Source organism: Lepidochelys kempii, chromosome 8 (assembly GCF_965140285.1).
Source record: "Lepidochelys kempii isolate rLepKem1 chromosome 8, rLepKem1.hap1, whole genome shotgun sequence".
NCBI lineage: Eukaryota > Metazoa > Chordata > Testudines > Cheloniidae > Lepidochelys > Lepidochelys kempii.
Window position 1 is genome coordinate 94126575 of NC_136387.1, and position 16763 is coordinate 94143337.

General features: G+C 46.1%; 1 protein-coding gene across 5 annotated transcripts in view; it reads right to left on the minus strand.

The window, feature by feature from the left end:
• The window catches only part of PRKAA2 (protein kinase AMP-activated catalytic subunit alpha 2), a 35802-nt gene extending 19941 nt beyond the window's left edge, over positions 1–15861 (minus strand). For 2 of the 5 annotated variants that reach the window (XM_073357583.1, XM_073357587.1), the window contains exons 1-3: positions 15758–15861; positions 3431–3572; positions 295–388 (exon numbers count right to left, since the gene is read on the minus strand). In XM_073357583.1, the coding sequence (XP_073213684.1) occupies positions 295–388; positions 3431–3572; positions 15758–15851 (330 nt within the window). In that variant the 5' untranslated portion in view covers positions 15852–15861. The other 3 variants (XM_073357585.2, XM_073357584.2, XM_073357586.2) reach the window with 3 other exon arrangements.
• Positions 15862–16763: the final 902 nt, after the last annotated feature.

The following is a 16763-nucleotide window of genomic DNA, read 5'->3' on the forward strand; positions in this document are numbered from 1 at the left end:
GACATCCGTAAGGGAGTTACGAGTGATTCTCCTTGTACTTAACAGTAGGTTTATTATTTGATTGGCTTATTTTTCTGGCTTGTTTTTATTTTTTGTTTATATGTTGTAACACAACATGGAGTAGTTGCAAAGAGATGTATACAACTGTATTCTAGGCCAAATGCAAGATATTCAGGATAGGACTATTTTTGTTCCATTTAGCTAAAAAGCATCCCATTTTGCAAAACCATTTTACTCTGCAGCACCATCCTTTTCCCACCCAAATCTTTATCTTGACAATATACAGTCACTTACACGTCCATGCTTACAGATGTAATCAAACAATTCGCCACCAGATACATATTCCATTACCATGAAAAAATCCGTTGGAGTGCTGATGACCTGGTATCTTCAAAAACAAAAGAGAGAATTTAGAAAGACTTAATTAGTAACAACAGAGCAAGATTTTTAAACAGTTTACTATTATAACTTCTTCTGTAAAATAAACATTTGTTTTGATCTTGTGTCAAGAATTATAACATTCATAAACCAGTCGGAGAACACTTCAATCTCTCTGGTCACGCAATCACAGACATGAAGGTCACTATCTTAAAACAAAAAAACTTCAAATCCAGACTCCAGTGAGAAACTGCTGAATTGGAATTCATTTGCAAATTGGATACTATTAATTTAGGCTTAAATAGAGACTTGGAGTGGCTAAGTCATTATGCAAGGGAGCCTGTTTCCTCTTGTTTTTTCCTACCCCCCCCCCCAGATGTTCTGGTTTAACTTGGATTTAAACTTGAAGAGTGGTCAGTTTGGATGAGCTATTACCAGCAGGAGAGTGAGTTTGTGTGTGTATGGGGGTGGGGGGGATGTGAGAAAACCTGGATTTGTGCAGGAAATAGCCCAACTTGATTGTCATGCACATTGTGTAAAGAGTTGTCACTTTGGATGGACTATCACCAGCAGGAGAGTGAATTTGTGTGGGGGGGTGGAGGGTGAGAAAACCTGGATTTGTGCTGGAAATGGCCCACCTGATGATCACTTTAGATAAGCTATTACCAGCAGGACAGTGGGGTGGGAGGAGGTATTGGTTCATATTCTCTGTGTATATATAAAGTCTGCTGCAGTTTCCACGATATGCATCTGATGAAGTGAGCTGTAGCTCACGAAAGCTTATGCTCTAATAAATTGGTTAGTCTCTAAGGTGCCACAAGTACTCCTTTTCTTTTTGCGAATATAGACTAACACGGCTGTTACTCTGAAACCTTTCTATATATGAAAAGCAATTGCTTATATTTCAAGATGCAAACAAATATAATCTCAATATAATTTCAATGGTCTGTTGAAAGCATCTGTTTCACAAATTCACTTCTTTATTTCTTAAGCTTTTACATAATCCTCTGAAATCTTTGCTACATTAGTTTACCACACTTAGGACTAACCTGATTTTCAAACTTCCATTTTGGCTAAGATTTACAGCAATGTTTTAAGAGATTGCTGTAAAAGCAAAAAAGGAATATTAACCTTCCCTCCCCCCATCCCCTCTTGTACTGCGGATGCAGGAGAAAAGAACTCTAGGTACTATAGGCAGGTAAAGTTTGAATCTGTCCTATTACACTCCAGTTTCTCAGCTAGAGTAAATTGGCATAACTTTATTGACTTCAGTGAAGCTACATAAATTTATAGCAACACCAGCTAAGGTTCACAACCATTTTCTTGTACTCAGATTTTGTGTTTGCACTGCTTATAGTTGAATTTGTGTTCTGTATCATTACACTAGAAGTGAACAAATAACTTCCTGTCTTCTTAAAACTGCATGTAAATACATCGTGTTCAGTAAAACCCGCAAAAGATCAATAAGGGTTAATACACTTTAAGGTGGTTTGAGATCCAGTATACCAAAGTCTCTGATAATTCGTTACTGTGTACAGGGAAAAAAATCAAATAAAATGGAAAGTAAATGTAATCCATTCTCACTTCCTAATTTTCTTTTAACATACCATTTCATGATTCAATTAGTTAGCCCAGACCATATTGATGTTGTTAACTGCGATTTAATTTTTAGGCCATAATTTGTTCTCTTTGACATATATGAGAACCAGTTGAGACTCAGAGTGCCAGATTGCTCTTTGAGAAGCACTTTTTGCTACCTGATTTATGAAATGGTACCAATCTGTTCTCAAAGATGCTAATGATACTGTGGAGTAACTCCATTAAAGTCAATAGTAACTTCAGAATTATGGTGGATTAACTGGAAGCAGAATTTGACCCCTTCCCTCTAAGAGGAAGGCTCACTAGATGACATGCCAGTTTCAAGAGTGCTCTAAACAACAAATTATATTTCTAATAGCCATTCAACCACTTTATTTTATAGACATGCCAAATGTATTTAATGGCTGGCTACTATAATAACTTGATTTGTGCATTTAAACCTGGAGGTTTCTGGATTTTTAATCTGAGAACGCTAAACTACTGCAGTGCAGTTACCTATTTGCAACTTAAATTCGGATACCTCAGAGTGTCAATTTTGGAACCTCTTTCCTGAATTTCAACATCATAAACAGAAAATGGTAACTTTAGTCTTCTGATATCCAGACCACTAATGGAGAACTCCTATTGGTTTGGGGCTAGGATTTCACCTCGAGAGCCTGATCATGTAGTCATTACACAGACAAAAGTCACATTAACTTCAAAGTCTCATTAACTGCTGGATCAGGCCAAAAGAGAAGAGAGAACACTAACTCCCATTGACATCTATGGTAGTTCCTTGTAGCCCTCAGTTCTCAGTCACCATTGCCATTCCATTGAAAAACAACAGGGCTTACACAGGTGTAAGTATGTAGAACTTGATTCAATAAAGTTTACTATGCATGGGATTGCCAAGATAATACCCCAAACTTCCCAGCAAAACTGGTCTGTATAGTTTTCTAAGGCTCTGACTCTGCTCTTATTGACTTCAATGTCGCAAGACTGGGCCCTAACTCAGCAAAAACCTGCACACCTGCTTAGCTTTGTATATTACTGGGAGTCATTCCACTGAAGTCAAGTAAAGTGAAGCATGTGTATAAGACTTGTAGGATCAAGGCCTTAATTTATAACTTGGTAGGTCCATGACTGGAACAGCACAAAGGCAGCCTGATCCAAAGCCCTTTGAAATCGCTGATTTCAGTGGGCATGGGACAGGCCCATAATGAATAGATGTGTCAACTTATTTGCAAAAAACTAAAGAATGTCTTGAATGAATTATTTAGAGAATATTAATTAGCTGGCTCTGTTCCCCGATACACTTCTCAAAATGCAAACTAACCATTTCAGTCTTTTCCATCTTCTGCAAGTGTAATTTAATTTGCTAGTAAAACAAAAATGCATTCAAGAGAATTCCCTCTGACACAACATAGAACTGAAATGCAATATGAACACAGAGAACACTAGCAATTGTACTTACAGTTTGATAATATGAGGGTGCCGAAAGAGTTTTAGGTTTTGAATTTCTCTCTTGATTTTCCCAACCACATCCAAGCTCCGAATTTTCTGTCTATTTAAAATTTTTACGGCTACTTTATGTCCTGTCAGCTGGTGTTCTCCAACTAATGAAAAGAGAACATTAGAATGTCACTAAAGAGGATGCAATGACCTGTAGGAGTAATTTAGCTTACTGACATAGGTGGGTTCTGAGGGAACAATGGAAGGAGGGTCATGATGGGTAAACTGTCTGAAAGTTGGGAACCACCAGGCCTGCACAGGGGACTGGTGTTTGGACTCCATGACTCAGATGACTAATAAAGGAATATCACCTCTAGGTTAGTGATTCAAGTCCAAAACACGTTGTTACCATCTGAAGATGACGAGTGGCCCTGTGTGAAATGAGTCTGGTGACCTCAGTCCAGGCCCCAAGCCTGGATTTATAATGTGGACACAGCTGACCACTTTACAGAAAGTTTCAGAGGCCATAGCTCTGATGGACATGGAAACTATGTGGTCAGAGAGCTTGTTTCTGAGGCACTTTTTCCACTCACTCCTAAGCAGGTCCTCCCATCGTCACTCAGGATGGAGAGAATGGAATTGAGCATTATCTATGAAGTTCTATACAGAGTGCTCAAAATCCTGCAAGCTTTACTGAAGGATGACAAGTCTATACATGTTTTACCCAGAGATCCACAAGCAAGTAGTTTCTGACTAGTTATGTATTTTAAAGTGCAGCTTCGTTCTCACTGAACGTCAAACCATTAGGGAGGTGAAAGGGTGGAGTTAACCCTGTCTCTCCCATCATGTTGCAAAACTTCCCCTAACTACACATATTTCTAATCCTTCCTATGCTGCCTTCTGGAAACTAAAGCTACTTTCTCTCGCCCACAAAGCCCTGCATAAATCATATACTGGGATTTTCCAAGCATGCCTTATCGAGCGCTTCAGTAGAGCAAGCCAAACTCTGCTCTGAGTTGTACTGGTCCATATCACTTACATGGGTGACAGTGGTGTAACACGAGAGGAGAATCTGGCTCAGAGTTTTTAACTTAATGTGAAATTTCCCAGCTTTTGTCAGTTTAAGCCAGCCAGCCTCCTTCTGTCATCACTTAATGTACTACTTCTTGTGAGAATTAGAAAATACTTAGCTGCTAAAATGCATTTAGACTGAATGACAGGTTATGTTCACATGCCATACTATGGACTTGATGAATACTCCAACCAACCTCTCCCAAACTGTTTTCACCATAACCAAAGGGTCCAGTCTTGAAGGCCTTACACAGACATCTATCTTTGCAAAAGCTTAATCAACACTTAGTGGAAATCTCAGGATTTTCTTGTGGTCTCTAGCGGTGGGCTGTCTGGAAAATAATTCCATTTGGTAAAAAAAATTGTAATGTAAAAATCTGTTTTCATTCTGCATCAGAACAAAAAGTAGACCTTTAAAATCTTCTGTGAGTGTGAGATATTATGACCCTCGGCCTTCCCCTAAGAACAGACAATAGCCTAGTGGTTAGGGCCCTCACATGGGAGCCTGACGCTCAGTTTTGCTGAAAAATTCCAGACCAGCTCTAGTTAGAGTGTCCTCTAAGGCAGTGCTTCTCAAGCTATCTGATGTGGAGGACCGGCAATTTTTTTCCCCCCAATTTGTGCGCGCAGACCGGCAGCCGGTGGCTCGGTCCGCAGACCAACACTTTGAGTAGCACTGGTCTAGGGAGTAGGATGCCAGGAAGGGACTTGCCTTTACATAGGGCTTCCAGTTCTTCAAGGGAGAAATTGATTAATACAAGGCTTATGTACCACTTAGGCCTTGTCTACACTACAGGGGAAATTCGATATAAGCTACACTATTTGAGTTAGGTGAATAGCCTAATTCAAATTGACATAGCTTAGACCTACTTACCACGGGGTCCACATTATGCAGTGTTGACAGGAGACGCTCTCCCGTCGACTCCCCCTACCCTTCTCGATCCAGTGGAGTACAGGAGTCGACAGGAGAGCAATCTGTGGTTGATTTAGCAGTTCTTCACTAGATTTAGCGGGTCTTCACTAGACCCGCTAAATTGACCGCTGATGCATCGATCGCTGCTCGTCAATTCCCCCAATAAGTGTAGACAAGCTCTCAGTGGACTTACAGGGCTTAAATGGGACTTACGTGATGCACAGGTCTTAAACTAGCCCTCTGAACGAGGGTTAAGTTCAGCACAAAGATATAATCAAGAATAATGACAAGTTCTAGACCGTTATGTAGTCTGGGGTAGATTACTTTCCCTATAGAGTCTTAGCACACAAGTGCTAAAAACAAATTAAACAAAAAATATTGAAAAAATATGTCCCTGAAGGGGCAATCTGTCTCTGTGGAGCTCATATCCAAGGCTAAGTTGCAAGGATTTACAGCATGTAAAGATTAGGTTAATCAGAAATAGATATACATACATCACGGGGACGAATATTCATTGTCACACAGGGGTAGAGTAAATCTCAAATAACCTAGTCTTAAAAATAGAACTTTACACACTTACATAATTATATGCAATCCTCCCGCTGTGCAAACTAACAGCAAAGGCCAAATTCTGCAGAAGTCTTTATTCAATGGAAGTTTCCACAGTTGTGTTTCTTGGCTCCTGAATACTGCAGTGGGAAATCAGTCCTTAAGCCTTGTAGTAAGCCCTGATTTTAGGGGGGATGCTGCAGCTGCAAACTTGAGTACATTCTTTAAAAATACAGGTTAGAGAGAAATGTGTTGATGCTGTTTGTCTCCTATTGAGCACATTGGGACTGACTTTGCTCTCACTTACACTGATGTAAACTGGGAGTAATTCTACTGAGGTTAGTGGAATCACATCAGATTAAAAATGGTGTGAGAGAACTCGGAATTAGACCCATTCCTTATGATTGAACAGCCTGTGCCACAAAGTGTTCTGCGTGTATGAAGGCAAAATTATAACAAAGTTAAATCTATAGGAAGCTCCTTGCATATCATAGCAATAATGCCTTCGGCATTACCATTTATATTGCAGCTGACAACTTGAAACCCTTTAACGCCATTTTTTGGCCATAATTTTATAAATGGTGAGGATCCTGCAAAGACTTACACATGCTTAACTTGACATCGAGTGGGTGGAATTCTGGCTCAACGGATGTTAATAGGAGTTTTTGACACTGAGACTTCAAAGAGGCCAGAATTTCAACATGTAAGTCATCCCATAGTTACTCACAGCATGCAAACGTAAGTACCTGTATACGTTTTTGCAGGATTGGTTAATATTTTGCTTTTAGCTTCATATAGTTAATTACCATTACATAACATACTTCCCAGGCCTATATTAGAACACATGGCAAAAACTAGTATCTTCCATTCCTCTCTGTCATTTGCTGCTACTTCTATCTCTTCTATGGCACAGAGATGGCCTGTTCTGCCCCCTGTTTCTAAGAGGTCTTCTTCAGATTTCTCTTGACTGCCCTCGTTTCCTTACACCAGTACCTTCATGTGGGAATCTGTGTGTTGGTAGCTGGAGTACGTGCCCCAGATATGTCCAGTGTATCCTTCTGATTCTGGTGGCAATGAATGAGCTGATAGTTGGCGATTTCTCAGAACTCTTCATTGTAACAAAGTCTTTCCGGCCAATGCCCAGAATCTTTCGCAGACATTTATTTTCAAAACTATCTACTTCTCTGTCTAAAATTTTTGGTAAATATCCAGCTCTCGCACTCGCAGCTGTATTTTAGCACTGAGATTACGTTTGAACTGAAAATTCTCAGTTTTGTCCTGATTCTACATATCTTTAATTGCCATACGTTTAGTAAATGCTGTGGGTGCCTTTCCTATCGTTGATGTCACTTATTTTACTATCTTCCATAGCAATCAACTTTATTTAAGTCTTTAAAATAAATCTATACTTAATCAGTACAGATCTAAGGAGTTCTCTGTATGAAAAGAGATCCAAAATTTAATCTAAAACCGGGGAAAACCAATGAAACCATTGACATATTTTAAGAGATTAAGATCACTACATTTTTTAAAAGCTGATTTATTTCTACTTGAGAATTTGCTTAATGCACTCTAATACGTATTTTCTAAAGTATGCCATAATCAGCTGTTTCTATCTAACAGTGTTGGATTACATACAGTTACAAAACTGTTAATGTTTCTTATACTACATTAAAAAGGTGGGGCACAGGTGGGGTTTTCGTTTGTTTTGGTTTTGATTTTTTTTTTTTTTTAGATTACACTGAAAACTTGTTTACAATAAACACAAAGATACGGTGACATTCGTAATCAGGGAGGCCACAGAATAATATTCTGAAGCACAAGACAGGGAGTAAAAACCCTGCCATTAACTTATTAACAGCATATCATTTTAAAGGCTTTAAGCAGATCACTAGAAGCTCACTGCAGTGTGTGAGTGCGGACAGGAGCAGAGCATGAAAATGACAGAGCAGTAAGGCTGTTACCATTCTGGGTGAAGGAGGTCATTATTATTAGCGAAGAGATAAACACTGCCAGAGATTCTTTCCTCAATAAGAGTGTCCCAAAAATAAAACACTTGGCCACCCTTGAAAATAAAAGCCCCGTTTTGCATGAACTGCAATATGCTACAGTTTGTATTGTACATGCAAGTCAGGGATTTAACTATGGGCTGAGGTAAACAGGGTCATTCTCATTGTGCAGTATGTAGAAAATACCAGTCATCAGTATTAGGATGCACCTTTGCATCTCTTGGGATTCTGGAAATTACAGCTTCCCAAGGTTTCAGAGTAGCAGCCATGTTAGTCTGTATCCACAGAAAGAAAAGGAGGACTTGTGGCACCATAGAGACTAACAAATTTAATTGAGCATAAGCTTTCATGAGCTACAGCTCCTACAGCACCCTATGCCATGCTGCTAATGGACTGCTCTGTAGCCCAGAATTTCTAGAAAACGCTATGCTAAAGCAACCCCCCTTCTACATCTGTGAGGGGGACAGTGTATGGCCACTTATGGTGACCCTGCCCTGGGAGAATTCTCCCCAGGCCCTTTGTGGCATAGTTCTGGAAGGAAGTTGGTCTCTCTTCCAGCCAGGGTTAATGTAACATGTACATGGAGTACAGGTTAATAGTGTAATGAGAAGAGGGAGAGGAGAGAAAGGGGGCCGGAATGGAGCACATCAGATCAATACCTATAGACCTTGCATCAGGGATGAATAAGCCCACAGGACATATGATTTGGTAGGACAATAGAAACCCCACATTTAAGGCCTACAAATCACACACCTCAACAGTGTGATGCATAATAAATAATACTTTGCCTGTGCCCACAGAAGCACCTTCTATTGGAGAATCTCAAACCATTTTCCGAAATTAAAGAATGATACCATGCCCCATCTCTTGTGGTCAGTAAGAATGAAATAACTGCTTTGGGTGGGGAAACTGAGGCACAACACAGTTAAGTAGCTTGGTCACAGTCATGCACAAGTGACACAGCCAGGAACAAAACCCAGATCTCATCCCTAGGTTCAGCACCATCCTTTATATACAAATGACATATTATATTCTACCATGTATTTACATCACTCCCATCCTCACTCATAAGGATAGACCAGGCCTGAAAGACTGTATTTAAAGAAATAATGTTACTGAGTAGCTTATCTTCTTTCCATCCCTGAAAAACAACATGCATCTTTGCAGGGTTTTTTTTTTTTTTAAGTTCAAACACATCAATAATTAAAAATAACAGTCTGCTTTGTAATCCATCTTTTGCTTACAGTAAGCATCAGATACAGAGCTATTATTGTTTCACTCCCCAGTGACTTGTTAAGTCTACACGCATGTCTTGAGAGACAAAAGACTGACTATAAATTGCCTTTTAAACACAGCAGGTTTCCAATGTAGCTGTTTCCAGCCAGAGGAATCTTTCCATACTGGAGTAAACACACTTTTCCACCCCGTTTAGTAGGTTGTTGTGCCTAGCCTTCATTTGATCTTTAGTTGTTAGCTTGTGTTCTGTTCTTTCTAATGATTTTATCTTAAGCTACTGGGTCTAGTTAGGAGTCTGTGTTCCTCTACATAGTGGGGCATAACTGGCTAGGGGGCAGTACTGCTGAAAAGGATCTGAGGATTACAGTAGATCACGACTTGAATATGAGTCAACAATGTGATGCAGTTGCTAAAAAGGGTTGTATCATTCTGGGTGGTATTAACAGGAATGTCATATGTAAGACATGGCAGGTAATTATCCCACTCTAGCTGGCACTGGTGAGGAGGCCTCAGGTGGAGTACCATGTCAATCCTGGGCACCACTCCTTAGGAAAGATGTGGACAAACTGGAGACTGGCCAGAGGCGAGCAACCAAAACGATAAAAGGTTTAGAAACCTGATCTCTGAGGAAAGGTTATAAAACCTGGGCATGTTTTGTCTTGAGAAAAGAAGAATGAGGGTGCCCCTGATAACAGCTGTTGAGAGCTGTTATAAAGAGGATAGTGATCAATTGTCAGAGGCTGTTAAAAAGAGGACAGTTCTCCCTATCCACTGGAGTTAGTCAAGTATTAATCTGCTTAATCTGCAGCAATGGAGATTTATGGTAGATATTAGGAAAAAGTTTCTAACTATAAGGGTAGTTAAGCTCTGGAATAGGTTCTAAAGGAGGTTGTGGAACCCCATCACTGGAGATTTTTAAGAAGCACCTGTCAGGGATAGTCTAAGTTTACTTGGTCCTGCCTCAGCGCAGGGGGCTGGACTTGATGACTTCTTGAGGTCCCTCCAGCCTTACATTTCTAGATTCCATGTAGTGGAAGGTGTGAAACTTGTTGCTCGCAGTACATGAACAATTTTTCATACACTAATATTAGAAATAGGTTTTAGAAATGTAGATCCTGCAATTAATTTCCCCCAGGTTCTTGTGTGAGGGGGGATATTGGTTCCTGTCCTTTGCTCACACACAGCCCAAAACAAAAGGTTCTCTCCTCCTCTGATTCTGATGGAGGGGGGATAATACGAGCATATCTTGGAAGGGGTGATGTGATATGGAAGGAGCAGCAGCTCCAATGTACACTCCCTTGAGAACTGCAGAAATCCCCCTGCACCATCACGTATGTGGGGCTCCACAAACAAGGGAAGAGTGAGAAGCAGATGGTATTGTAGCACATTCTCTTTTGGTACCTGGTGGTTGTCTGCTGGGAAACCTCCATGAAGTAATGTTGCTGGAACTCGCCTCTGTACCTCCCCTCCCTGTTAGGCGTGAGGTGAGCAGTAGTGGGGTGGGCTATTCAGTCAGTGGCAGCAAACCTTCATAGTAGCATTGGCTGCCATTGGAAATGGGGTGACCTTACTATGTGCGTGGAGGGGAAGACAATCATTAGGCCTGGGGGGGTAGTGCTACTTTGACCCACAGATCCTTGGGGTTGGCAGGATGTACCCCTCCATGGGGTCACAAAGCCCTCCCTTTGGGGGGAAAGGTGTGGGCACACTCCACAAAGGAGAGACTCAGAGATTTTTGATGTAGTTTTTCCTCCTAAAGAGAGGGGCCCAGAGAACCCAAAAATGCTAACACTCCTGGATTATCAGCATCACCACCATTTTTCAGTGCACTTCTCCCTTTACTTTATTACGCCCGTTCAGGGCCTGATGCAAAGCCTATTCGAGTCAATAGATGTCTTCTCCTGACTGCAGTGGCCTGACACAAGCCCCGTAGAGCTTTCAGCTCTTGACATTTGCCATGAGCCATTGGGAAGAGAGGGGGAATTTCTCAGAAAGTTAATACAAACAAAACCAAATAATTTGCTCACTCGATTCCCTAGACGAGAAAGGTGGGAGGGCTGTGTTTAAAATTGGCTTTAGTCACTTTCCTGTTAGTGACGAGTATTCCGGCCAATTTCTGCAAACACAAACAGAAGTGACACTGGGACTATCAAGGCCTGGGCTAGTGTAGGTTAGTCTGGTGGTGGAAGTGACCAGGATAATGAGAGAAAAAGCAGCAGCCATCCAGTTCTTACAAGACAATGACTGCACGGGCTAGTCATCAGTGCTGACTGCAGCCTCAGAGAAGCCAAGTCAAAAGAAAATTAATAGTGTTACTCTTCTTAAGTACCTACTTCTGCTATTGAACACTGCATTATTGTCAGCGTATGGCAAACATGCATCTCAAGCGGTTAGCAAGGCGCGCATGGAAGAGATGTAAACAAATCTGTTTCAAAAAATGGCCCTTTCTGATTTAGCTATTTTGAGCAAAAAATAGTTGTGAAAAGAAACAATATTTCTCTTGCGATAAGTTGCACCAGTCATGAAAGTTGAATGAACGCTGAAGTCCCCAAATGTCCTAGCTCTCCACAGAAACTCTGTATGAACTTTACTTCATAGGCACCTGGGTTTCTCTGATGCAGTAAAAGTCAAAGCACTTAACTGCTTCTGCAAGTACTACCACGGGAACACAAGAGCTGATGGGACAGTGAGAGAACTCATTTCCTTCTATTAACTTCCTCTCTCCTGCCCCTACCTCCACCCCCGATTATAAAGAAAAACAATAAAACATGTAACTAACACAGCTGCCCAATTCTTCATCATAATCATTTGCGTGTGTGTTATATCACCATCCCCTACTTGTGGCTAATTTGTCTTCTACATTGTCAGCCCTCTGGCACAGGGTTTGACTCTGATCTGTTTGCACAGTGCCCAGGACAATGGGGCAGTGATCTTGGCTGGGGCTCTTGGGCGCTGCCATAATATGTTTACTGCTATTATTAATCACTATAATTTTGCCTACACCTAACGAAACCCTGTGACCTGTAATCTCACTGTTGTCTTTGACACTTCTCACAACTCCTTTTAGCCACTCAACCCATCCCATCCTGGATCTCTTGCTGGATCCTATTACCTGTTCCTCTTTTAACCGAAATCCAGTCCCTGCTTAAAACCATCCATCATCTTCAAGAAACCACTTCTTTTTTTCCTCCTTGATAATCCCCACACTTTCCCCCCCTCTTAATTATTGTGTGGTACCTTATGTTTTCTTATCTTTGTTCTTGCCTCCCAAAAGCATACTCTTCAGTGACTTCCCTAATGCACTGTGCAAAGTGCGAGTGCCAGATCACTAGGGTTATTAAAAACAAATCAGCCTGAAAAATGGTTGTAAAATGACTACGTATCTCATATTCTTAGTGAATAGGAAATAATTATGCAAAATATATATATGCTTGAATCAATAGCTCATAATATATCTAATTTCCTTCATGTTTCTTGTTAGAACATAATGATTACAGGCTACTTTAGTGCCCATTAAATCAAAATTGCTATAATTTAGCACACAAAGAGCACACGTAGTTTAATCTCAGTTTGGATACCATAAATCCACTTTGCATATACCGAACTCCCACTAGAAAAGGGGATGGTGTTTTCGGCAAAATACTGAGAAAAATTATACGTATAAGGCACTACTCCATGAAAAGAACTGTTCTTAAATCCCAATAGTTTCCATTGATTTACACATGTCTTTTGGAACCTGCTGGCTGTGTATGAAAGTCAGGATTGTGTACAGTAATGGTTTAACGATTTAAATGGCCCCCTTTTGCCAGGCTTTGAGTGAAGAGGAACTTTTTTTTTTCTTAGCGAGCAGATGAATTGTGTATTTTTCTTTGGCACTGTTACCTGAGAAAAGTCAAACTTCAACTTAACGTTGGAATTAATAGGGGGAAAAAGAAGGTGCATGTACTTTTATTCACAAGTCTTTCAGAGCGCTGAGGGAAAGCTTGTATCTGACTTGAAAGGGCAAGGTGAATTCTGACTGATCACCAATCAGCCTTTGCTGTAGGAATCCCTATGAATAAATCAACCCTGACTCCCCCATCCCTTCTGCTACAGTTCTGAACCCAAAGCCCCTGTCTAGGGATAGGGAGATGAAATCATCTTTGGCTCTTGCTCCTATTCCCCAACATGACACCTGCTACTTCTTCTACAGTGGTGACACAGCTGGAACTCAAGGATGATCTATATCACACAACAGGGGCAAAGATGCTAAGACAGGTAGGTCCCTTCAGTCACCATTTCGGTCCCAATCTCCTCCATACTGAGGAACGAACGTTTGAACACTCTCTATTCTTACCCACAGGCAAAGGAGGAATGTAAAGGTCAGGGTTAGAAACGGCTGCATGTGGTTATTGAAGAGCGGGGGTTGAATCTCCCTGAAACTTCCTGCCCACACCCAATTACCCTCTTCTCTCTAGGATTACCCTGCGTCCCCACTCTCCACCAGCCCCACAGGCAGCAGGGACACTCCAGCTTTAGGAAGGACATATGCCAGGTGAAGAGGGAAGCATTCAGTTCTTCAAGTTGACACCCACTAGGACTAGGGTGACCAGAGAGCAAGTGTGAAAAATTGGGAGGGGGTGGGAGTAACAGGCACCTATATAAGAAAAAGCCCCGAATATCGGGACTGTCCCTGTGAAATCAGGAGATTTGGTCACCCTAACAGCCACGCTCTTTTGTGTGGTGAACAACAGAGAGGGTATCATTCAGCTTTAATCACTGCCCTGCTTCACAAGCCAATTCTCTGCAGCATGCCTGGCTGCCTCAGCCTGCTACCTATGTGGCTTGACATTGTGCTGCTGCCTGAACATGCCCGTGGCAAATATTTCCAGCCTCGGTTGCCAGGTCTGATTCCCTTCACAGGAATCCCAGTCACTGTGGTCTCTGGCTGTAGTAACCGACCACAAGAAAGCCTGTCCCCTGCTGTGGCTATGGCGAGGGTACCGGGCATGCACAGAGGAAGTGGATTCCAGACGCTGCCCGCCTGGCCTGGTTTATGATGGGTAGAGAAAGGCTGCACAGCGGAGGGAGGGAAGGAGTACAGGCACTGGAGTGGTGAGGGTGACACAGGGAAGAGGAACTCACCTAGTACATGCCTACAGATTGGACAGGCCTCACCTGGTGCACTGGACATAGGAAAGGGGCATACATGAGGGGAGAGAGCATAGGCGAGAGGAGAGGGAGTGGACAGGACTTCACCCAGTGCATCCATGAGAGGGAGGGTGCAGGCCAGTGGAGGGAACTGGAGGGATGAACGGTGTATACACTGGTGGCAAGAGGGGTACTGCACTGTGCTTGTGCCGGGGCAGGAAATGGGGGGTGGCGCGCACTGGGGCAAGGGGATGGGGCTGCACGGCTGGTGCCCTGGGGGAAGGGAGCCAGGGGCTGCATGGAGCATGCACAGAGGACTGCCCGGTGCGTGCCCTGGGGAAAGGAGCGAGGGGGCTGCCCGGTGCATGCCCTGGGGAAGAGAGCAACGGGGCTGCCCAGTGCGTGCCCTGGGGAAAGGAGCGAGGGGGCTGCCTGTGCGTGCCCTGGGGAAGAGAGCAACGGGGCTGCCCAGTGCGTGCCCTGGGGAAGGGAGCGAGGGGGCTGCACAGCTGGTGCCCTGGGGGAAGGGAGCCAGGGGCTGCCCGGTGTGTGCCCTGGGGGATGGGAGCGAGAGGGCTGCCTGGTGCGTGACCTGGAAAAGGAAGCAAGGGGGCTGCCCGGTGTGTGCCCTGGGGGGATGGGAGCGAGGGGGCTGCCCGGTGCGTGCCCTGGGGGGAAGGGAGCCGGGGGCTCCCCGGTGCGTGCCCTGGGGGGAAGGGAGCCGGGGGCTCCCCGGTGCGTGCCCTGGGGGGAAGGGAGCCGGGGGCTCCCCGGTGCGTGCCCTGGGGGGAAGGGAGCCGGGGGCTGCCCGGTGCGTGCCCTGGGGGGAAGGGAGCCGGGGGGCTGCCCGGTGCGTGTCCTGGGGAAGGGAGCCGGGGGGCTGCCCGGTGCGGGCCCTGGGGGAAGGGAGCCGGGGGCTGCCCGGTGCGGGCCGTGCTGGGGGGGCGCGGGGGCTGCCCGGTGCGTGTCCTGGGGAAGGGAGCCGGGGGGCTGCCCGGTGCGGGCCCTGGGGGAAGGGAGCCGGGGGCTGCCCGGTGCGGGCCGTGCTGGGGGGGTGTGGGGGCTGCCCGGTGCGTGCCCTGGGGAAGGGAGCCGGGGGCTGCCCGGTGCGGGCCGTGCTGGGGGGGCGCGGGGGCTGCCCGGTGCGTGTCCTGGGGAAGGGAGCCGGGGGCTGCCCGGTGCGGGCCCTGGGGGAAGGGAGCCGGGGGCTGCCCGGTGCGGGCCGTGCTGGGGGGGGCGCGGGGGCTGCCCGGTGCGTGCCCTGGGGAAGGGAGCCGGGGGCTGCCCGGTGCGGGCCGTGCTGGGGGGGGCGCGGGGGCCCGGCTCTGCCCAGCCCGTGGAGCAGAAGCCAGGGCTGCTCCCAGCCCGGCGCCGGGCGATCCCGTTTCCCCGGCGCCCCCTGCCCGGGCGGCGGCCGCCGCGCCCAGCCCCGATACTCAGCTCTTGACTTTGCCGAAGGTGCCGACGCCGAGGGTGTCCCCCAGCACGTAGTGCCCGATCTTCACCCGCCCGTCGTGCTTCTGCCTCTCAGCCATCTTCGCTGCGCGCTGCCGGAGGGACCACAATGCAGCAGGGCCGGGCGGGGGGGCGCGGGCAGCGGGGCGGCCCGGGGCAGGGCGATGCCAGCCCGGGCGTGGGGGGTGGCACGGGGGAGGGGGCCGGGTGGCGTGGTGCCAGGCTGGGGGGATGGGAATAGCGCAAGGGCTGGCCGGGAGGGAGGCAGGGTGCATGCAGAGGGGGAGGAGGGGTAAATGCCACGCTGAAGAGTGGGCGCAAGGCTGGGGGGCGGCGGGGGGGGCTAGGAATAGCAGAATGTCAGGGAGGGAGGGAGGCTGCAGGGTGCGTGCCCGGGGGAGGAGGGGTGGGTGCCAGGCTGAGGGGTGGGTGCCAGGCTTGGGGGCAGGGATAGGAATGTCTGAGTGTCAGGCTAGCAGGGTGCGTGCCCAGGGGGAGGAGGGGTGGGTGCCAGGCTGAGGGGTGGGTGCCAGGCTTGGGGGCAGGGATAGGAATGTCTGAGTGTCAGGCTAGCAGGGTACGTGCCCAGGGGGAGGAGGGGTGGGTGCCAGGCTGAGGGGTGGGTGCCAGGCTTGGGGGCAGGGATAGGAATGTCTGAGTGTCAGGCTAGCAGGGTACGTGCCCAGGGGGAGGAGGGGTGGGTGCCAGGCTGAGGGGTGGGTGCCAGGCTTGGGGGCAGGGATAGGAATGTCTGAGTGTCAGGCTAGCAGGGTACGTGCCCAGGGGGAGGAGGGGTGGGTGCCAGGCTGAGGGGTGGGTGCCAGGCTTGGGGGCAGGGATAGGAATGTCTGAGTGTCAGGCTAGCAGGGTACGTGCCCAGGGGGAGGAGGGGTGGGTGCCAGGCTGAGGGGTGGGTGCCAGGCTTGGGGGCAGGGATAGGAATGTCTGAGTGTCAGGCTAGCAGGGTGCGTGCCCAGGGGGAGGAGGGGTGG